The sequence below is a fragment of the Perognathus longimembris genome, chromosome 19 (genome assembly GCF_023159225.1).
Source record: "Perognathus longimembris pacificus isolate PPM17 chromosome 19, ASM2315922v1, whole genome shotgun sequence".
Taxonomy (NCBI): Eukaryota; Metazoa; Chordata; class Mammalia; order Rodentia; family Heteromyidae; genus Perognathus; species Perognathus longimembris.
Genome location: NC_063179.1, coordinates 17262682 through 17286775, shown reverse-complemented (window position 1 = coordinate 17286775; position 24094 = coordinate 17262682). Strand labels below are relative to the sequence as shown.

The window sequence follows — 24094 nt, the reverse complement described above, 5'->3', positions numbered from 1 at the left end:
AGCATTTGTCTATGCACCCGGAGTAGAAGGACCATAGGGAATTCATTAGGAATATGAAAAGAAAGAAAAAGTCAGCCTTTTCCTTCCTGGGGATGTGGAATCTTTCTCCTGGGTTTTGGAGATGGTTAAGGAAAAGTTATGTCTGACTAGGTGTCCTTTTAAAAGTTTAATTTTGAAAGGTTTCTGTGTGGACTGCAAAAGAGGATAAAACCACTGTTCATTATACCAAATGGCATAGATTCATTTGCAGGGATGACATTATAGTTTTTATATAGTACAGCTGATATGATTAAAGGATTTTAAATGACATTTTTTTCCCCTTCGGGGATAAGGCTTTCCTAGAAAAGAGATCTGATTCATTCTTTCCCTACTTAGGTTGGAGTCAATACTTCAAGACTTCTTATGGCAATAATGGCTTTGACTTTTTCCCCCCTAGAAACCAAGCTCTGTCCGCATTGATCAACTGGATCGTGAACAGTTCAACCCTGAAGTGATTACTTTTCCGATTATCGTCCACTTTGGGATACGCCCTGCACAGTTGAGTTATGCAGGAGACCCACAGTAAGATATTTCTCGGTGTTTGTCTTAGCCAATTTCATCTTCTACTAACAGCTGAATTAGCAGAGGAATAGCCTTTAGTGAACCTTTACCTTAAAGAAAAACAAAAAAACAACAACCTCAAAATCCAAAAAATAACTAAGTCCTGAAATGACCTTATTTCCAAATTTACAACTTAGGCTTTCGTAGCTCCTAAAGAATGATTTTTTTCTACCTATTAGACTGCAGGAAATTATTATTCAGTAGATTATCATTGGTAGTCTTCATCCATGTAAGTCCTGTATAACTTGAAACTTTTAAAGAGCTTTTCCTTTATTCTTTGTCATAATAATTATTGTTATTTTTTGAGTGTCTTGAAGAAAGTGACACCATATCGGTTGCTAGCACTGCAGAATTTGTGCAGAATAGCATTTTTGGTAGGAATATTAATAAGAACACAAGACCCTATCAGAGACAGGGGTTATGGTGGGAGTAGGAGCCGTATCTTAATATTGACATAGCAATACACATGCTAGTATTTTTTTGGGGGGGAGGCAGAAGATGAGGCTGTATAGGAATGGAGATAGTACCAGCTGTTTTTCTGGAGTGTTTGGATATCCTATCATGTTAAGTAGACAAACAGCTAATTGCCTGACATAATTTTTTTTTTTTATAAAGAATTCATGCTGGGAGAACAGGGCATGGGAGATTTTCAATTCATAATTATAGTTTTGGTTGATTCATATTAGAAGAGGCTAAAGGGTTTTGTTCTTTTTTCCTTCCTTTGGATAAAAGTATGAAGCAGTGAACCAGGCACTGTGTAAGTACTTCTTTATTTCCTCCATTCTTTAAAATAAACTCGTCATCCAAGAAGGCGAGGGCCAGGTCAGGCTGAGGAAGGAGCAGTTTCAGTCTGATAGAAAAGACGTCTCAAATCCCTTCTTATCAGAAAAATGTTAGTAGAAGAGGATTTGGTGTTGCTAGACTATCAGATGGCAGGAATGTGAGTTGGTAGAGGATTGGGTATTCTCTTTTCTGGGATGGCCTACAACAGTGGAGACTGATCCCATTATCACACACTTGGCCTGTTTTTATTTATGGTCGGTACAGTTGGTGTTACCCTGTTCATACCGTTTCCTCTAACCCAAGGAAGACAAATACAAATGGGGTTCTCCATTTTAACACTCTTCCTAGTCAACCAAAATCCTTCACTTATAGAGATAAGTTAAGAGTGAGAAAATTGGATGTGTTTCTACTGGCCAAAGTGTTTTTGGAAACAATTCCAAAGATTCATCCTTACTGTCATACTTCATTTTCAAACTATGTAAGCGATAATCTAATTGCCAGGGTCTAGATGACCCTTGGCTATCTTTCCTTCCACCCTGACTTATATCTTTCCTTAGAATGAAGGTTTATTTGCTGCCATTAATGATATTCAAAAGAATGTAATTACGATTGATCAGACCTGCTACAATACTTGGCATTATGTCACTTTAATTCACCATCTCTTTGCCTAAGGTGTGTGTTTGTTTGTTTTTCTCCTCAGGTACCAGAAACTATGGAAGAGTTATGTGAAACTTCGCCACCTCCTAGCAAACAGTCCCAAAGTCAAACAAACTGACAAACAGAAACTGGCACAGAGGGAGGTGAGGATGGAAACTTGTTCCTTGGTGGTGATGAATTCAACCATATTGCACTACAATTCTAGAATAAGATGGAAAAAATACTTCAAGAAATCATGCTTCCCTTTCTACATTAGTATACTGGTTGCTTTAAAGAAATCTTTCCTATCCAAAGGAGCATTCTTATTTCTAAAATTATTCCTTTGGGAATCAAATACATTTTTTGGTAATGTTAGTAATTGAACTTAGGGCATCAAGTACTTGCAAATGCTCTACTAAATGTTTCACCTAACAAATTGAAGAAAACTTAACATTTGTGAAATTAGTTTTTTATTTTTAATGAGAGCATACAGTGTATAACTTTAGGTGCTAGATTTTTTGGTCTTAAGATCTTTCTGAATGTTGATCTGTTCAGAAGGGTGAACTTGTTTTATATGGTTTTCTATCCCATATTTCATATCATTCTTTATTAAGAAGGGGTGTTATCCTGTATTCTAAGATTTATGTTGTAGTTTATATTTTAAGAATAAATGCATTCAGTATCAATGTAGATATTGTCTCAGTAAAATTTTAATCTGCTTCACAGATTAAGAGCAAAATCTGGAAGCTGGAAATATACTGGAGTTCTGGCTTTGTCAGTAACTGTGACTTGAGCCAGTAAGACTCTCTGTAAAGGAGAGCTCTAAGTCTGAGGGCCTACTGAAATGTCCCTGTGTTGGTGCACAAGGAAAAGGTGGATGGGTGGGCATCTCAAGCTCCATTTACCATCTCTCCTCCATGGTATTTGGCCTGTAGTAGGAACACCAGTGATGGGGTTGGTGATTTTTCCTATTACTATGAATTTATGTAGGATTTTTATTAAATTGCATCTAAATAAAAATTGTTTTGTAATTCATTATTTGAAGGGAAGATAAAGGAAAGACTTAATTCCTCATTATATCTCACTGGTGAAATTTTGTGACATTGTCTTCATTTTATTTATTTTTGTTGTAGTCATTACTGTTTTTCAGGCAGGGTCTTAGTTAGCCCAGGGTGACCTTGAACTGGTGATCCTCTTACCTTTCAGCTTCCCAAGTGCTGGGATTGCAGGTGTGGACCACCATGCCCAGTTTCTTGTTTTGTTTTTGTTTTAAAGTAAAATAACTTTGCAGCTCTAGAGAGTAAGAGTTTGAAAATCTGAAGGCAACTTGTAGAATTGTGTGCATAGCAGATAAATGAATTTTCTTTCTTAGGTAGAAATGCTTTAAATAAGACTTAACGTGAATATAATTTTTACATTGCTGATTTCAAATATCAGACATCTCATATTGTTTTATCAGTGAAAGAGGATATTTTCTTTCAGAAAGCCAAATAGGTAAGTTTGGTGTAGAGTTTTTCTCATCTGGTTATTAGGAATGGTTGCCTTTTACCTAATGCTTCACACATCCTGATCTTCATTTAAGATAAAATACTGGGCTGGGGGTATGGCCTAGTGGCAAGAGTGCTTGCCCCTTATACATGAGGCCCTGGGTTCAATTCCCCAGCACCACATATATAGAAAATGGCCAGAAGTGGCGCTGTGACTCAAGTGGCAGAGTGTTAGCCTTGAGCAAAAAGAAGCCAGGGACAGTGCTCAGGCCCTGAGTCCAAGCCCCAGGACTGGCCAAAAAAAAAAAAAAAAAAAAAGATAAAATACTATAATTTTGTGTGGAGATGTTTGAGTACCTTTCTATAAGGATGTATTGAATGCTTCTAACTTACTTCCTCATGCTTGGCTTCATTTTGCTTTCCAGTTGTTGAGTTACTTATCCTAATGAGTTCTTTTCTAGGAAGCACTCCAAAAAATCCGACAGAAGAATACAATGAGACGAGAAGTAACAGTGGAGCTAAGTAGCCAAGGATTTTGGAAGACTGGCATTCGTTCTGATGTCTGTCAGGTGATGATACTTCTGAGAACCCGCTTTTACCCATAGATCTTTTTCTTTAAGGCCTGAAATTCTTCTAATGGAGCTGTTTCTATGGAATGTACTAAAATGAGGCAAAATGCAACATCAAACTTAGATGGTTTTCTGTTGAGTTTAGATTTTGTATCTTTTGGGGTGTGTGTGTGTGTGTGTGTGTGTGTGTGTGTGTGTGTGTGTGTTGGGAGCTTCATGTACAGCAGTATGAAATTTACTATCTTTTCTTTGGATAGTGTGGAGTCTATTTTCAGATGCACCTGCCTCTTTGCAGCATGAGTATAGGTGCAACACAGCTAACCCAGCAGTCATACAGAGAGGCCTCATTAGTGTACAAACTGGACCAGTGATTCACATTTGTATTACAGAGAACAGAAGGTGTTAATGAACTGTAGCATGTGTTATGCTTATTCATTAATAAGTCAGTAAACATTTCACATTTAAGCCAAATGACAGTGCTTTTTTCCTTCAGTGAACTCAACAGTACAATATTTCAGCTACGTGTAACTGATTCATTAGTAAGCATTCTCTCCCCTCAATAGAATTTACACCAGATTAGATATCTCCCTAGATCAGCATATTCTTTGTCTCTTCCCTTGATTCTTTTGTCATGATTGGTGTCAGCAGCATGAGAATTAGAAGATTAAAAATGAGTTGCAGTCTGAGGCAGGTAATGGAGATTGCTTTTTTCCAACCTTTTGGAAAATACTTGTAGGCTCCCACTACCTGTTGTGATGGAAATGTGTTGTCATGAGTCTAGACAACTTTTTCTTTTTAATTTACTTTATTGTTGTTTTAGAGGTGCTATACAATGGGGTTACCTTTACATCAGGTAATGAGTACATATTCTTTCGCGTGGTATCATCTGATCTCTCATTCTCATTCCCTCTCTCCAATCTCCACCCATGAGTTGCACAGTTCACTTTCATCAATGTGTGCTCCACTGCTGCACTTTTTCTCCCTTTTCCCTCTGGTTCTGGGCCCTCACTCCATCCTCATGCAGATGTGCACACAAATACACCGTATATAAGGAAAAGAGTACAGTCATCAGAAAAAGAAAAAAAATTCAAGAAAAATGTCCTTTGTTTCTATATCTGTGGAGTTTGTTTCAGTATGTATATTATTTTATGTATGAGGAGGTTCTTGGGTATTGCCCCTTTGTGATTCTGTCCTAAGACTACCCTCTTTTGGTCTCATTGCACATGAGTATCTAGAATCCTGTGTAATTTGTCATATCCCAGTGCCTTTTAGATTTAACTTCCGAATATCAGAGAGAACATCCGCTGTTTGTTTCTTATCTTGGCTTACCTCAGTTAACATGATTTGTTCTAGTTTCATCCATTTCCCTGCTAATGAAATTATTTCATTCTTTGTGACAGACAACTTGTTTTTAGGTATTCATTTCATCATAATGAATTTTTTCTAAACAACAACAACAGAATCAATGTTGGCATTTAATTATTATTGAATAGTGGAGCTTAAACCAATAATTAAAAGTATTGCTGTATGATTCACTTTCTAAGCACAGTTAACCCTTTACATTATGATGAACTTCTGTTAGGCACTATTGCTCATTAGGTTGATGTATTATTTATTATTTTATTATTATTATTATTATTTGCCAGTCCTGGGGCTTGAACTCAGGGCCTGGGCCTGAGCATGAGCACTGTTCCTGGCTTCTTTTTGCTCAAGGCTAGCACTCTACCACTTGAGCCACAGCACCACTTCTGGCCTTTTCTATTTAAGTGGTGCTGAGGAATTGAACCCAGGGCTTCATGTATATGAGGCAAGCACGCTACCACTAGGCCATATTCCCAGCTCATCATTAGATTGAGAGTAATCTACGGTGGCAACCTGCTACATCCACCATTCCCTCAGGTGTTACTGCTTTGCGCTAGGAAGGTTTCATTTGCTTTGATTCTTTCTCTAAACTCTAGGCATTTCTCCCATTTTTTCTATTCATTAGTGTTTCTCTGAAGCCGAACATAAACATAATACCATTATAAGATGACTTCATAAGAACCAGAGAGCAGAAAGATAAGCAATCTACTCAAAACCTGGCGATCTCTTTGATAGGTCAGAGCTGATTGTTTAAGAATGTCATGAAATTTTAGGAGCTGGCCATGTAGCTCAGTGGCAGAGTGCTTATCTAATCCATTAGAGACCTTAGATTTGATTGACAGCACTGCAAAAAAACAAAACCCACATAAATAAGATAATAAGTCCTAAAATTGTGACTCAGTGAGAACTGGAAGAGATATTAGAGACCTAGACCAGTGACTGTGTATATGTGTGTGTGTGTGGGGGGGGTGGTTGTATTAGAGCTTGAACTGAGGACCTTGAGCTCTTGCTTAGCTTTTTCTACACAAGGCTGGTACTCTACCACTTGAACCACAATTTTACTTCTGGCTGGTTAATTGGAGGTAAGAGTCCCACAGACTTTGCTGCCCAGACTAGCTTTGAACCACAATCCTCAGATCTCAGCCTCCAGAGTAGCTAAAATTATGGGCATGAGAGATCAGAGCCTGGCTTTGATTTCTTTCTTTCTCTTTTTTCTTTTAACTTGGTCTATTGGTTCACTTCGAAGTGTATTTTTCCAATAGACTCTTGAGGAGTCCTAGTTTGTATAAAGGTAGACTATAACTACCTGATGGACTGCAAGTGATGGATGTGGAAGGAGCATTCTGTTTAACCTGATTTCTCCTTCATCCATGACAATCCTTAAGCCAGCTTTCTAATGTTGTTAAAGCATGGAACCCTTTTCCCCTTTACTTTTGGTGAAGCAAATGGCCATGATAAGAGATCTGTTCCCATGCAGTTTTGTGTTTTCCAGCTGCATCACAAACGCCTGTTCTGGCTTGCCTGTCGATTAATAGCTGCGTGAGAAGTTGATCATCCTATCTCTGTCTTGTCTTTTTCCTTCTGCTTCAAGGTTGTTAGGTGAAAAGACTCAGTCCCCTTGACTCACTGGTGAGAGAAAATGGACCTGATTAAACCCTGTCAAGCAAATGCTTCATGATGTAATAATAACCCTCCCAACCTCCAGCGTCTCTTCTTTCCAAAGAGAACTAGTTATGCTTCCTTCCCTTTTGTTACTGATTTGAGATAGAAATGTTTTGTTTGCTTTAATTCTTTCTTTAGATTGTAGGCAGTTCCCTTCTCCCTTTCTCCTGATCTCCTGATGTATGTCTTCCTAAGGTTTCCATGAGATTATCCTCACAACTTAATGACTTGAAAAGAATGTAAACTGTTGTCTATAAGATCATATGTACAGAAGGAACTGCTTTATGGTTTGTAAAAATGAAAACATGTTTGCATACAAATGAATGAGAATCAGTCAGTCAGCTATGTGAAAAGTCTATTCAAGTAGAAAAGATGGAAATTGAAGCAGGATGACATTGTGGGGGCTAGGGATGGATGATTAGAGGCAAAATTATAATGCAGATACCCTACTGCTGCTTGGATGAAATGGTTCCTTAATATCAGAATCAAATCGTCTAGAAGGCATTCTTTAGCCCTCAACTTGTGGTGACAGAGGTGGTATCTGTTTATCTTGATGTCAGAAAGATAATTTCGCCAGTACTCTTGGAGTTATGAAAGTTAACTGTTGCTTAATACACTAAGGTATAGAGGTGCCACCTGGAGAGAATTTGGAGGTGTTACTTATCAACTCATCCATTACACTAGAGCAGCCTGGTTCTAACTTAAATGCAAAATCCTAAAGAAAGGGAGAAATGGCTTAGGGAGAGAACACTGCTGATGGTTTTCCAAAATAGATAAAGTTGAATTTTGTTTCAGAATACTTTTAAAGTGGTAATTATTTTTATAAATGCAGGAGTCAATAAATACGATGAGTGATCAGGCCATGGGCTCCACAGTGAAAGCTAGTTTGGTGTTTTAAAACTCTTAGCATTTTGCATGTGCTGCACACAGATCTCTAACAGCAATTGCCTCTCAACCTTTTTCTCTCCACAGATGTAATAAGACCTTGTGCATTGAGGTGTCTTGTGTGCATTTATTGAATTGAACTGGCAAGAAAGACACTGTTGACTAGAGATCCTATTTGGTTAGAACCAGACTTTCATTCTTTACAAGCTATTAATACAGGGAACTGATTTCTGTAGTTTCAAGCAAATTGGTTTTCATGTATTTTTAAATCATGGCAGCTTAAAATACTTGGAAGACTGAAGGGATACAAAGTAGCTGCCAATCATTCTGTAGGCGGTGCCCATCCTCCTGCTTGTGATGAATAAGAATGATTCCCTCATTTTCTTGAGTTCTAGGCAAACATTATTAAAGAAAAGAATAAGATGTGCTTTCATGAAATCATCTCCCAATAAGGAATCAGTCAGATGAAAAGTGATTGAAGCGAAAATATAAGCTTGGTGTCCTCGGCTGCCTGAATTGTATTGGTGGTTTTATAGAATTCAGTATGGTGTGAGATCATTAAATGTTAATTCTAGGGTGGCTTTGGGAATTATCCAGTTGAGAATTTCCTCCCTGAAAGATGGTGAGGGATTTGTGAATGCATTAAAATAGTGTACAGTGTTTGCATATTTATATGTATTTCTGGGACAGTCCTTGATTTGAAAAAAAAATTGACCCTAAATATACACAGATGAGTTCTAGTCCATTCCTTTCTAGTGACAAGAAGACACAGAGATGGATGTGATGTACTTGAGGGTGCCCTCCTGCATACTGACTGCATCAGAGCTAGACTTGAATGAAGGGTACTAGGCCTTGTTGTGAGACTTCGGAGCGTGGTGGCCCATGCCTGCGACCCCTGAACTCTGCAGGCTGAGGCAGGAGGATCACAGGCTCAATTCCTGGGCTCAAGACTGAGACTGTCTCAAAAAAGAAAAACAAAACAACCCACAAATGAAGAACAACTAAAAGATTTTTATATTTGTTCTTTAAATTTCTTTTTAACTGTCCCTAGGATCAGCTACATGTATCATTCCCGTTTGACAAGTGAGGATACTGAGGCAGAGAGATAAAGTAGTGCCTCAGATTACAATGAGTGAGTGTTCGGATCCTGGCATTCTGGATCGAAGACATACTTGCAACAACTCTAATGCTCTGCTTCTCCTGGGTGATTTGCCAGGATTCTACACACCCAAGGTGGAATTTAGGCTGTGAACATAGTTCTTGTTTGTTGTTACAGAAATGGAGCGTTTTGATAACTTTATCTAGAGTTCAACACATTGAAGTATGTCTTTTCTAGCATGCCATGATGCTGCCTGTTTTGACCCATCATATCCGTTACCACCAATGCCTGATGCACCTGGACAAATTGATAGGATATACTTTTCAAGATCGGTGTCTGTTACAGGTAAGAATTACCCTCCTGAGCACTCACATAGTAAGATAGAGGTAATTTGTCTCGCAGATGACCAGTGGTGTGTTGGGTCTCTTCTGAGAGGTGACATGGATGTTTGGGAACCCAGCCCTCTATTGGTCTGTCTGCTTGCCTCTGCTACTTTCCAATCCTTTTTCTCACATTTGAGACTGTCCCTGCAGAAATAGGCAACAGCTAAAATATGCCTGTCAGTCCTGAGGTACTTCTTTTAGCACTTTTCTTCTAGCTCTGCTTTTTATATTCTGGATATTCTGATTCTCTTCTGAAAGATGAGGGTTTTTCTCTTTGTTTTCGGAAGAGGGCTGGCACCAGAGTTCTGGAACTTTGATTGTGGATACAGATAGAGAGATCAAGGTTAAAATTGGACTGGGATAGACAGCTCCTCCCTTGCTTGACCTAGAGATGGTTGTGTTGATGCTCAAGTTTTTAGATTCAACTTATTGTATTGAAATTTTAGCTGGCCATGACTCATCCGAGTCATCATTTAAATTTTGGAATGAACCCGGATCATGCCAGGAATTCTTTGTCTAACTGTGGGATTCGGCAGCCTAAATATGGAGACAGAAAAGTCCATCACATGCACATGAGGAAAAAAGGTTGGTTTTTGATGACTTTAGGATTCTGTTCTCATATGTTTTTGGCCTGTGCTCTCTCTCTTGTAAAGAATATTACTCCCTCTCCCTGGAAGTGGTTCCCTGGGACTCCTTTAATCCTGTTTCTCTAGTGTTTCCTGAGCCATGCTTAATAATGTTCACTCTGAATTATAATAAAGGTAGAGGAATTTTTTTTTAGAAAAATTTGGGCCTTCTATCAAGTTTTTCAAATATTTGTCAGATTTCTAGACATACAGATATGAAACCTTTTGAAGCCATTGGGGTGAGGAAATTTTCTTTCTTTGTTTTGTGGGAGAGGTGGGGGGCAGGTGGTACTGGGGTTTGGATTCAGTGCCTAGAGCTTGCCAGCAGTCTACCCCTTGAGCTTCACCTCACCCCCAGCCCTTGCTGCTTCAGTTATTTTTCTGGTAGTCTTGAGTTTTTACCTGGGGTTGGCCTGATCCACGTATGTACATCTTCCAGATAGCTGGAATTTATCAGTGTGTATCTCAGTGTATTGGTTGAGGTGATATTTAGATTACTCTTTTGCCTGGATTGTCCTCAAAACCAATATCCTCCCATACTTCACCTCTTTTTTGAAGTAGCTAGAATTGTAGGCATGAGCCACTAGATGCTATCTGATGTTTTCAGAATACTTCTAACAGTACTTACTTTTGTATTTGTGTTTTTTTTTTCAAAACAGGAATTAACACCCTAATAAATATCATGTCACGCCTTGGCCAAGACGATCCAACCCCTTCAAGGTAAAAGAGATATTTTTTTAAAAACAGATCTATTGAGAAGCACATACCATGTTATTAACACACCTAAACTTTCGAATCCAGCGTTTTGTAATATATTTGCAAAATCGTGTACTTACTGTCTAATCTTAGAATGTTTTCTTCATTCTAGAAGAAACCGCACACTCATTTATGGCTCTCATTTTCCCATAACCTTTCCAGCCCTTGCTAGGTAGTCTGGTTAATTTCAGTCTGTGGACTTGCCTATTCTGAACATTTCATGTGGTAGGCGGTCCTTTGTGGCCACATATGTTCTCTCCTGAGATTAGGAAGAATCAAGGGTTTGCTATGAATACTTCCATTCAGTACCATCCTCGAGGCTCTAGCCAGAAGAGCTAGACACAGGTACATCTGAAAGGAAGAAGTGTAACTATCTCTACGTGCAGGTGTTTTGATCATGTATTCAACCCCTCACCACTGAGTGTGGTATAAACTGTGGGCTTTCTAAAGAAACCCTTTACCAAACTGAGGAAGTTCTAGTCCTGGTTTGTGGCGGTGTGTGTTTGTTTTTTCTTTTTGTGAAAGACTATAGCATTTGTTTTTGTTTTGGTTTTGTATTAGGATACATTAGTTGAGGAAGGTGGTTCATTGTAACAATTCCCTGTGTATAAGCAATATATCCTGATCAACTTCGCCCATTCCAACACTATGAGTTCTTTTCCTGCTTTTTCTGGATTGAGATAATCATGTTTGTTTGTTTTTTTTCTTTTTAAGTCCACTCATATGGGTATCAAAATAATTAATTTGGAGGTGATAAACCAAACTATACTTTCCTGAGATAAATCGCACTTGATCATGATGTGTAATCTTTTTTATTATTTTCTGCCAAATTTAGTTAGTATTTGTTAGGAGTTTTTTTTTTTTTTTTTGTCTGCACTCATAGGGAATAGTTTTCCATTCCCACAGTGTTTCTGTCTGGTTTTATTTTATGGTACTGGCCTCATGGAATGAGCTGAAAGGTTTATAGGTTGGACTTTTTGTTTTATTGCCTATTTTTTTATAAGATGTCTTTATACATTCATGTCTCACTTTTGTGTGGCTACCAGTTCCTGAAGCATCCGGGAAGGAAGCGGTCTGGATCTGTGTAAACCACTAATACCCCTTGAAACTGAGTAGCAGCTGCTGCACATGAGGTGGCCCTTGGAAGATGGTCTTTGTGTGAAGCGCGGAGTCTCTGAGCTCATAGGGGAGATGGCTCTAGGGCAGCATTCTTGTTTACCTGAAAGTTCAGTGACTGTGGCTATGACGGTGTGGTTTCCCTGGGTGAAAGGTTAGGAGTGACCGAGTTGAGTCAGTTGTTTCGGATGATAACTGGCCTCCACAGCTAAGAGGATTGCCAGCAATGACCCCGCAGCTTCTTCCTCTTCATGGAGGTAAAGTATCTTATCTGAAATGCTTGGGACCAGAACTGCTTCGTATTTTGGACTTTTGAAGATTTTAGAATATTTTCATTGGCCTTATCACTTTGAGTATCTACCATCCCCAAATCCCAATGCTGTAAAATGCAAAACTTTCTGAGCAATGATACCTAAAAAGTTTGGAGTTTGGAGTTTGAGTACAAATTACAGATTTTCAATTTGGGGATGAAGGATGAACTTCTATGCTACTTTTCTCCCCCCTGCCTGGGAGCTTGGACTCAGGGCCTCCTGCTGTACTCTCAGCTTTTGTACTCAAGGGTAGTGCTACCACTTGAGCCACAGTCCCTGCTTCCAGCTTAAAAAAGAAAATTGCCTCCAGTTGCTCAAGTTTTTAAAAAATTATTATTTTTTGCCTACCTGGGTATTGGACTCAGAGCCTGAGTACTATTCCTGGCTTCTTTCTGCTCATGGTTAGCACTCTGCTTCTTGAGCCACAGTGCCCCTCTGGCTTTTTCTGTTTATGTGGTGCTGAGCAATCAAACCCAGGGCTTCATGCATGCTAGGCAAGCACTCTACCACTAAGCCACATTCCCAGCCAGTTACTCAGTGTTTGTGTTTTTTTCTTTCATCAATTGCGGGGCTTGAACTCAATGGCTGGGTGTTGTCCCTGAGCTTTTCTGCTCACGTTTAGGCTCTCCCACCTTGAGCCACAGCTTCACTTCTGGATTTATGTTTTGGTTTTGCTTTTTTTGATGGTTAATTGGAGATCAGAGTCTTGTGAACTTTCCTGCCCAGGCTGGCTTTGAACCATGATCCTCAGATGTCAGCCTCCTGAGTAACTATGATTATAGGCATGAGCCACCAGTGCCAGGCTAGTTGCTCAATTTTGAGGTAATCATAGGAGAAACAGTCTTCATCTTGAAACAAGAAGTAAAATGAAAGGCAGGACAGAGCTTTAAAATTCTGGTGTGAAGTTAACATATACCTCACTATTAGTGTTCAGTGATCAGAGAAGACATATCTGATATTAAAATGGTCTAAGCCTCGGCACTGGTGATTCATGCTTATAATCCTAGCTACTCAGGAACTTGGAGTTTGACATTTGGTAGAATAGCCTGTGAGGGCTGGGGATATAGCCTAGTGGCAAGAGTGCCTGCCTCGGATACACGAGGCCCTAGGTTTGATTCCCCAGCACCACATATACAGAAAACGGCCAGAAGCGGCGCTGTGGCTCAAGTGGCAGAGTGCTAGCCTTGAGCGGGAAGAAGCCAGGGACAGTGCTCAGGCCCTGAGTCCAAGGCCCAGGACTGGCCAAAAAAAAAAAAAAAAAAAAAAAAAAAGAATAGTCTGTGAGACTTACCTTCAACTAACTAGCAAAAAACTATACAGGGGGTATGACTCTAGGTAGAGCAGAGATGAAAGTGTTGATCATTCATCCTTGTCTCATCTATCCACACCACGGTTGTCAATATATAAGTTATGTCTTTTGATGGCATTATTCAATTCTCACGATTTATAGTTTTTGTCTTGCAAAAAGGCATGTCTAATTAGAAGCATGGTTCAAGTTGTATTTCATCCTCAGTATTTCTGAATGAATGAATGAGTAAAAGATAAGGCTTTTTGCCTGGGAATGTAGCTCACTGGTGGAGTGCTTGTCTTACATCTATGAGACACTAGACTTGATTCCCAGCACTGTGAGTGAGAAGGATCAGGAAAGACAGACCGACAGACAGCAAGCAAGCAAGCAAGCAAGCAAAAGGCTTTCCTACCATGGCAGAAGGAAGGGGATCTGAGATATGGTGTCATTTGTGAATTCACTGTTTTGAAAAAGTGGCTGTGGATGGAGAACAAATTGACTCTCTTGCCCTTTGCTTTCTGCCTTTTGCTGCTGTGTTGAGTGCCTCTTGCCGTGAAAATGCTGCTTTTTCTGATGCAAATTCGACCCCAGTGTCTGTTCAGAAAGAGCCCCCAGCTTGGGCCACCAGAGTCTGCTGCTATTTGACTGCTGGTAGCTGGCAGTCCACAGCTGTGCCTGGCGCCAGAAGCTTGACTTAATGAAGCTTCTTACAAATTTAATTCAGCAGACATTTATCCGGAGCCTTTTAGTTTGAGGCAGTTTGTAGGTATTTTAGGGGCTCCAAAGGCCAGAAAACCAAAGGCCCCACTCTTCGGGAGGAACAACTGCCTCCGGTGGGGTGAGAACCCGAGGAACATAAATAACTTAGTGTGGGAGAGACTCCTCTAAGTGCTTCTGTGAAGATCAAAAGTGAAAACATACCCAGAAAACTGCCGAGGGGCTCTGGATAGATCTAGCAGTTGCTTGGGGATTATAGGTCAGTTTTATACTCTGCACTTGAATAATTGAGCTGGCTTTAAACTGCTCTCTCCCCTATTTGTTTCTTAGTTGGTATTATAAAATAGGATGCAGCAGTCTCTGTTCCTTGGAAGTTCTTGTCTTGGAAGCAGACTCTAAAATTCTAGGAATCAGTGGTGAGATGTTATCAACCAAGGGGAAGGAGTCCAGCCAGCCAGTTGCTCTGTGGGACCAAGGAAGACAGGGGGGTGGGTCCAGATGACTGGTTCTTGATAAAACTCTAACTGTTTTGGTCCTCTGAGCCTCTGTTCTCTTCAATTGTTCATTTTCGGATTGTCTTTGTAGTCAGCCAGCTTCCTATTGCTTAGCCTAACCTGCTCCAAAGCATCTACCTCTTACACAAAGACTGGCGCTCCCACCCATAGTCCTAGGTCCCACTTACTTTCATCTCCTAGTAGCTCTGCACCGACTGGAAGGTTCAGACTTGCTAAGTTGTCAGGCATTGCCTCTTCCTTCCAGGCAGATCCTAGTCCTTATCCATTTGCCTCTGCAATGCCAGTGTGGCCTAGTCACATCTGGTTTGAATCCTGCTCATAAGTATTTAATAATATAAGTAAATTCTTGTTCCCTTGTATATAATCATGGTACAGAGCTAGTTCTCTTTATTGAACTGTAAAGATTTTTGAAGGAGTGTGTTCTTTTTTATTCTTTTCTTTTTTGTAACTAGTGCCTTTTGCAGAGCAGGTCAGTAAATAGGTACTAAAGGGAGGAATGCCATTCACTTTACTGCTTTTATACCAGGCTACTTCTTGTAAGTAGACTAGGGAAACTGGTGTCTTTAAGAAGAATAATGGTCCGGAAGGTTCTACGTGGCTGCTTAAGCTGATTTGGGGTCAGCTAGGAGTTACCCAAAGACACAAAGGCTTAACATTCCCAGTCAGTGTTCAATAGCCTGCCTGCCATCAGAAATACCAAATACTGATGCTGTATTACCTCAGGCAAATGTGCCACCCATAATTTTTAAATGGTATCACTGCTTAACCACACAAGTCTCAGCTATTTATTCAACATGCAAATTGTGATGGAATAGTACCACCCAAGAGTCTCTGAAGCATTAGGCATTTGGCATTCATTCACTGGAAATTCATGTATTGTCAGCAGGCCCTTTGGGAAGAGGAGCTAGAAAAGGAATAATGGAAAAAGGAGCAAAATAAAGCAGCCTTGGTTTGTTTTGCTTTTTTATTTTGGATTGGTGGAATCAGTACCAGACAACAGAGAGATACAGTTGGACCATTTCTTAAGTGTCAGTGTGTTGAAAGAAATGATATCGCAAAGTACAATCTCTTGGTGCCCATGGAAGACTGATTCCAAGATTCTGTGTGGACATGAGGAATCCACTGATGTTCAAGTTCTTTGTGTACAGTGGCATGGTATTTGTATGTCATCTACACACAAATGTTTAAATCATCTCTAGCTTACATGTACAGTAACCTAATACAAGGCAACTGTTACTTAACTGTATTATTTAGGGGCTAATGAGCAATACATTCATGTTTAACACATATGTAATAGCCTTCGAAAGTTCTTTTCAATCTCCATTTACTGGAATTCATACATGGACAATCCATGGCTACTGAGAAGTGATAATGTTTTTTATTTTCAGTCAGTTATACATAAGTATTTGCATTCACAGTTCAGTAACAATATGCAGTGAATATATGTCAATGCCTCTGAGTAGAATTACTGGCTTAGGTGCTTCAAGTCAAATTCCTGAGGTGGTTTGCACAGGGCCACTATGTCCAGTGGGTCTGAGATCTGACAGGGCTATAACCTCTCCTCTTCAATGTCCAGGCAGATGCAATGAGAATGAATTCCTGAATTGGTAGAAGGCTCCACTGACCTCCAAGGCTCCTGTCTCTCTCCCTGTCAGTCGCTGCTTGAGGCTTGGGGTATACAAGTGAACAGATATGTCAGCCTCAGATTTGGCCCATGCCACGATGGCTTTCTGTCAAGTACATGACACCTTGCGGGGCCTTACTGTTACAGAGAGATCATTGCATTTTATAAAGTGCGCTGACTTTCTTAGACAAAGTTTGCTTTGTAAATGTAACTGTTAATCCAGAATTTTTTATGCCTATGTAGATTCAGTTCTCAAAAAGAAAATGGAATGTTTAGTCCCTGGTAAACATCTCCTGTTAGAGCTTGCTAGTATTTATAGAATGTGGTTAGAAGGTATAAACAATGGCAGAAGGGATCAAAGATTTGCTGCTGTGAGAAGTAGCAGTTCACTCTGTCGTTTACCGGATAAACCAATGGGTCAGGATTTGTCCAATGTAATAATAAACTAAAGTGGAATTTAATCCCCATTTTGGTTTGTGGCTTACTGCCAGAGTTTAGTCATAATGCGGAAATAGAAAAACATGTGCTGAGTATGGGAGAACTATTTAATGAACCTGTTTCGAACTGTGACCTTGTGCCTCAGCAGACTGAAGAAACAGCCCAGCTCTGTGGTCATTAAAGCCCTAGACCTAAGTTCTTGTCTCCAGGAAAGTTTATAAAAGAAATAAAGGCAATGTTTAGGTTAGTTTGACTTCACTTAAAACAGTATAGGTTGAAAGCAGCTTTTACTTCTTTATTACATGTCTTATAATTCTTTGATAAAACGTGAGATGATCCAAATGTGATTTATCTCCCCAACTCCATCCCAGCCTCCTGCCCGAGTTCCTTACTTTCACATCAACTAGATTTGGCTGTGTTGTGCTTTGGGCCGTTAGGAAGAAAATAATATCTCTGCCACAGAAAGTGAATTCTTATTTTACTGGCTCATGGAAAAGATTAAGGCAATATAATTACTTTCTTTTAAAAACTTACCATTTCTTAGCACTCACCCTTTCTTAATTTATAGCTTATTAGGTTTAGATTTTTTTCAAGAGGATGTAAGTGTTACATCATTTTGATGATTGAATAGTGTCTCTGAATAGTGTCTGTGTTCTGTTTTCCTAGAATAATATGTTCTGGGGGTTCAGAAAGCAAGATTTCAGTGTTAACTAGCTTCAAAAAGATTATTTCTTGTTTTGGGGGTTTGGTTGTTTCTTTGTTTTGTTCTTTGTTTTTGAGACCGTTTCTGGCTCAAGACTGGTCTTGAGCTCTTGATCCTCTTGCTTCAGTCTCCAAAATGCTGGGATTATAGGTGTCTGCCACCATGCCCAACTTGATTTCTTAAAAAGCAAAACAAAACAAAAATAAAAAACAAGAAAAACAAAAGCAGAAAATAATAAATCATAATGTTTTATACTTTGTTGTGGAACTTAAGTTTACTCTTGGCTAGTGGAGTAGCAACAATAACCAAAAAAAAAAAAAGGCAATTGAATATTTTCTTTCACTTTCACTCTGTCTTTAGTTTTCCACTAGTGGCTATTGATTGCTTTCCTGTATCCTATTTTTATATAAACAAAAGTTGTAAACTGAAGGCCTTCTTTTAAAAAAATCTTTCTACTTTGTTCCTATTGTCACCCCCCCCCAATTCCAAAATCTAGAAGCATCATAGGGCAGAAGAACAAACAACTAATGAGATAAGTGAAATGATATTAAATTTCACTCACATTTTCAGGTAGGTGGTGTGCTAGCCAGTAGCCCGGTAATTTACATGTATTTAAAATGCTCTACCATAAAAAGTAACCTAACATCAGGGAACAGAACAATAAAAGTAGCATCTAATGTTGCAACAGATTGAGTCTTGAGGGAATGGAGCTTTCGCAAGTATCCCTGGGAACATCAGTGCTTAGGGGTCTTCCCACTTGCCGGTGTGAATGAACAGAATTTGGGAGAGGGGACAGGGAAGGGAGAGGGGATGGTGAATGTGTGGTGTGGTACACTGGATGCTGGTCAGCTTGGGGCTGAAATTTGTTGTTGACAATAGATTACATGGGTGAGAACAACTAGACAAAGGAGGGGCGTGGCAGGCATGTGGTTTAAAGACTTGCTAGTCAGTAGTTGCATTTTGGAGAAGATATAAGGCAGTGGTGGAGGTATTTCTGGATGCCCCAGGAGTCAGGGAGCTAAGCTTGTGCTCAGGCACTGGCCTTTTTTGCTCTGTGCTAGGATGCCTAGCCCTTTTCTCTTGCATGGTGCTGTCATCCGTCTATTCCAGCTAGCATAGAAACAAGATGCTCATCTTCTCCTCATAGTCAACATCACTCATTACTTCCTAGCTTTCCTAGACAGAATCAGATCTGTCTCCAGCCCTTCAGAGTGCCCCTGGGAGGCCCCTTGACTTCCCTATGACTGAGTCAGTGCTCTCTGCCATGTACAACCTGGGCCTCCTTGCTCTGTCTCCCTGGCTAGCCCTTGTCTTGCCAGCCTCTCCTCTGTTTGACTTCTCAACTTTGACACTCCTGGTTCAAGAATGTGTCCTTCAATTTTGTAGCTGTGTTGTCTTCCCAGGTCATGTCATCAATTCTAAATTCCTGAAGTTGTATTATCAACCTTGAGTGCCCATGATTAACGAGCTAATGTACCTCACACTTTACTGGATCTTTCCTTTCCGTGTGTGTGTTTTATGGCCATTTCAAGATGTCTAAGATGCAAGTCCTGTTTGTCCTCAACACTTCCTCCACGTTGGGTCTTTGGGCATCTTTCTGTCTGTCTAACTATCAGCAGTTCTTTTCATCTCTGTCTCCAAAAGATATCCCAGATCTTACTCGCCACCACCCAGCACTCAGTACTCCTCAGCAGTCGCCACCCTTAGGTTTCCACGGGACTTCTGTGGTACCCCGCATGGCTTCTTTCCCCTGCACGCATTCTTTCAGCAGCCAGAGAGACTTGAAAACCCAAGTCAGATTATGTCATGTCCTCCTGCCTGTGAGATGTGACCTCATCACATAATTAAGACACAAAGTGTGATCTACACACCGGGTAGGGAAGGCAAGTATTAATTATGATGAGGGATAATCAGGCAGAGCTTCATAGAGAAACCCAGACTTCAGATGCTGGGTTGAATTTACAGTTTGGGGGAAGAGAAGGTCATCTTAAGAATAGGACTGTCAGTTCTGACTGTTCTTTCTCTGGTCTACCAGATAACAGTACAGAAGTCCAGATTTCGTCTAGTAGTGTAAAGTTACTGTGATTTCTCTGGGTGTTCTAGTTCTGGTCCCAAAGGGAAGGAAACCTTAGGTTTGAAAGTCTGAATGTGCAAGAGTACATTGGGCTATAACCCCTTTCCAGTAGGTAGGTTCTAAATACCTGCAGGCTAAGATGGGGGTCACTGCTCATGATCATGAGGAATGAGGTAAAGCTCTGGTTATCAGAGACCTGACCCTGCTAGCTCCCTTGTTGAAGAGGAGAAAAGTAAATGTGCTATTTTAAGTGAGCTTTTAAATTCTCATTATAGGATTAATCACAACGAACGGTTGGAGTTCCTGGGTGATGCTGTGGTTGAGTTCCTGACCAGGTAAGTAGACTCTTTTTACAATTCCCCAGTAATTACAGGTAACATAGTTATTACCTTACCCTCTTTGTAAGTAGCAAAACCAGGCATTGGAACACCACGCATTTTGTCACTTCTGTAGAGCTTAACAGGCCACGTGTCTGTGGCTCCTGCCCTGACAGCTGCACAGGCTGCTGCTGTAATGAGCAAGATTACAAGATGAAAGGCTGGTGTCCCTGTCCTGTCAAGCATGTGTTAAAGTTGCTTACAGCTGCGGGAGATCAGCTGGTCTTGGTCTAGATGTTTCCGAGCTTATCCTCAATGTGCAAAGAAAGGGATGATATTTTACAAATGTCATTTCATCTTCCAGGATTTGTCTTTGATCCCTTTCTTACTCTTTCTGCTATGGAAGGAAATAAAGCTTACAAGTAATTTTAATAATTAGATTTTGGGGGGTGTGTGTGTGTGTGTGTGTGTGTGTGTGTGTGTGTGTGTGTGTTCTCTAGGAGTGTTTTAGGATCCTTGATTTGGAGGGAAGGGCTGGAAAGTGTGTGTTGTTTTTCCATACTCATAATCTTTCTTTTAAAGGAAGTGATACATACTTCCCTTGGAACCATCTTGAGCTATTTAAAAAAATATTTTTCAGTTTATTTGCACAAGAAAAATGAATAAGAAGGCTAAGTGTACACACATAGGTGTCCCAGGGGACAGTGGTGTGCGGTATGGTAGAAGCCATCTGTGGCTCTGGTCCCTGTCGGTTCGCCATGTGGCCTTCTGGCCATGTCTCACACTCCGCTGATCAGATCCTCTGCCTCATCCTCACGGTGAAGCTCTGTCCCTGTCCCTGGCTGTGTCACTATTGCACTCCTGCTCCGGGTTTTCCGGGGTTGTCGTCAGGGGCTGCGCAGAACCCAAGCCAGGGGGAAGCATTTGTTTACAGTACAAATTTTGCAGTTTCAGACATTTCCTCTTAATAGATACAAACAATGTGACAGATTGTGAAGTCTTTGTTGTCATCAAATTTCAGAGAAATCTTTTAAGAGGAATAAAAGAGGAGATATAAGTGAACGTTAGCTGTTTGTTTTTTTGCTCATTCATGCATATTTGGCTTACCATGGAACTTTGAAAGGCTTTGAATCAGACCTGTTAGTTCACTCCAGCAGGCATCTAGCAGGTATTGTATGCAACCCTCTTACTGTAATCTAGAGGCAAGGCAAAATTGTTTTTTCCTTATTTGAGTTTCGTGTGTGTGTGTGTGTGTGTGTGTGTGTTGGATTTAAAAATAATTATCCTTAAGTAGTTGTACAAAGGAGTTGCCATTTAACAGTTTATGAACTCAGTATATCTTGATCAATGTCCCCCATCCCTTCTTTACCTACCACCCCTTCCCTCACCCTTCTGAATTTTCTCGGATATAAATTGCATTCTTGACTCCATTTTCCCTCTCTTGTCCTCTTTGTGTGTCCACCTTTTCCCTTTAAACCGACCCCACCCCTTTCAAGTACAGGCTTTCTGTTGTCTCATGTTGCTGAGCTTTGACTTTGCCTTTCTAGGGAATCACACTACTTGAGTTCTCACTTGGATCTACCGTATGTATCAAGGCAGAAATTTGTGATGCCCATTTCTAAACGCGCCGCTTCTCTTGCAGTGTCCATCTGTACTATTTGTTTCCTAGCCTGGAGGAAGGAGGATTAGCCACCTATCGGACTGCCATTGTTCAGAATCAGCACCTCGCCATGCTGGCAAAGGTAGATCACACGTCTGAAGCACTTGTGCATGCACAATTCTGTGTTTGCTAGTCTTTAGAGTACCTTAAGGGTATAGTGTTTATAGAACAGACAGTGTATTGGGTTTTAAGAATTCAGCCTTAGTAGTTCTGTTACCTTTGTGAGTTTTATCAGCAACTAATGAATTCCTCAGTGAGATAACTCAAAAACAAGATGGAGAAAAATTGGACAGATGTACATGAACAGGTTAAACATCTGGGAAAAGGAAACATGGGAACAAAGCAAGAGAATAGAAATATTTTGGATTTTCCCTTTGTGTAATATTTCTGTATTACATTCATTATTAATTTATGTTAACAAGCAAAATTAAAGCTTTGAACAGAATACTTCAGACAATTTACATCCATAAGGAGTACTTGCTAGACCTTTGAGAATCCCCAAATCACAAATCCCATTAATTAAGATTTAGGTTGTAGGCCGTCTGGTCTGCCTCATTGACTTAGCTGAGTGACTAACCGAACCCCCCCTTCCTAATTTAGGTTTGTGCTAAGGGTTTAACTTGCATGGTCTATTTTGAGGTTTCATCTCCATGTAACCTTTAGTCAATCATAGTAGGTAAGAAGACGGGCTCTTTCACTGGCCTTTCAGACATCTGTCCACACCCCTCATCTTACAAGGAGGATGGCCCATGGACAAGTTGATCCTCATCCCAGGCCTCTAGTTTCTCATCTGAAAAGTGGAAAGTCACTACCCCTGACATACATAAAGGCCGACTAGAAGAATGAAACAAATTTTGAGTTTTCATGAGCCAGTTTATAAAGTACCTGGCATGATCTTTATTTGTAGTAATAACCTAAAGGTGTCAATGAATTTGTGGGAGTTGGTTATTTATATTGCTGCTACTGTGGTCCTTAGGATAAATCCATACACTTTTATAAATAGACCTTTGGGATTATGCAATAATAGAAAGACCTGTGGCTCTTAAATTTTCCAATACCAAGGGTCCATTGGAAAAGCTTTTGTGAGCTTTCCTTTAAGTTTAAAAATGGTTAATCCTTTGTTTTGGAGGTGGTATTTTTGGAGGATCCTTTCTACCTCTACATCTCGAGGTGCACCTACAGGTTATTTTTGCCTTAAGTAAGCTCTCCCCTTTCTTCACTTTGAGTTTGGAATTTGACACAGAAGACTAGATAGAACCCATCTTACTTTCAGACTGGTTTATTGATTTGATCTTGTCAATTTGTTATTCAAAACAAAGTTCATTTTGGCCTGTGGTTTTTGTGGTAGCAAGAAGGTATTGTTTTGTTTTCTTGTTGTTGTTTTTGTTTTGTTGGTCATCGATCTTGAACTCAGGGCCCAGGCACTGTCCCTGAGCCTCTTTATGGTCAAGGCTAGTGCTCTACCCCATGAGCCACGTTTTCTTTTTCTGAGTAATTTATTGGCAATAAGGGTTTCAAGACTTTCCTGCCCCGGCTGGTTATGAACCTTGATCCTCAAATCTTAGCCTCCCTTGCTAGGATTACAGGTGTAAGACACTAGTACTGGTAAGGTATTGTCTTATCTTATGTAATACCATCATTGTAGTTACAGTGATCGATTTAGAACCAGCCTTGGTGACATTTGAGAATGGGGATGCCTCATGAAAACCTTCGGCACCAAGATGAGCTGACTTGATTAGAGAAACTTCCCAGTGGATACCATTCCAAAATACTATGTAAAACTGCTTTAGGGTTTACTTGATTTAATTGTCAAATGCTTCCTAATTGGAAATACATATTAGCAAGTAGATTGTCACTCCATTCCCCATTGTTCTCAGTTCAGGATATAATGGGATTGCATAATTATTCTTCAAACATTAGTAGGGATGACAGTAGGGAGGATATTTACGAAGTTGTACTGGCACGTAAATAAGCTATTACCCAAGACATTGGGTTCTACGAAGAGCAATGAGTAATGATAGAGTGGCGGCCATTTTCTTTTGTCTGTTTAGTATTTCTGTATGGTCTTCCTCCACTAAGCATAAGTCTCATCATTCCTATAGTACCGGGCTTTAGCAGAAGGCTGTGGTGGTTCTACCGCGTCTCCAATCTAGACCAGTGTCCCTTCACCATTAGGGCATGGGGGATGTGGAGGAGAATCTTATGGAAACTCTATGTTAGCTCTCCTGAGAGATGCACATTTCAAAACAGAAATAATGGAACATTATTCTTTCCATTCTTATCTGGTGTTGGGGATTGAACTCAGGACTTTACGCATGCTCAGCATGTGCTCTGCCACTGAGCTACACTGCCAGAGCTTACTCTTTCCATTGTATGACTTCCACTAATGTGCCCATGGAAATATAAGGGTAATAGAGTGGGGAAGATGAAAAGTTGGGAAATTCTCAGCACTTCAGAGTAGTTGTTTCTAAGATGCAGTTTGC

At 40.1% G+C, this 24094-nt stretch overlaps 1 protein-coding gene across 1 annotated transcript in view; it reads left to right on the top strand.

The window, feature by feature from the left end:
- The window catches only part of Drosha (drosha ribonuclease III), a 117951-nt gene that overhangs the window by 58649 nt on the left and 35208 nt on the right, over window positions 1-24094 (top strand). The window contains 8 exon segments of the mRNA XM_048368458.1: window positions 437-561; window positions 2084-2183; window positions 3968-4075; window positions 9321-9428; window positions 9913-10051; window positions 10752-10812; window positions 19910-19969; window positions 21594-21693. Coding sequence (XP_048224415.1) covers window positions 437-561; window positions 2084-2183; window positions 3968-4075; window positions 9321-9428; window positions 9913-10051; window positions 10752-10812; window positions 19910-19969; window positions 21594-21693 — 801 coding nt within the window.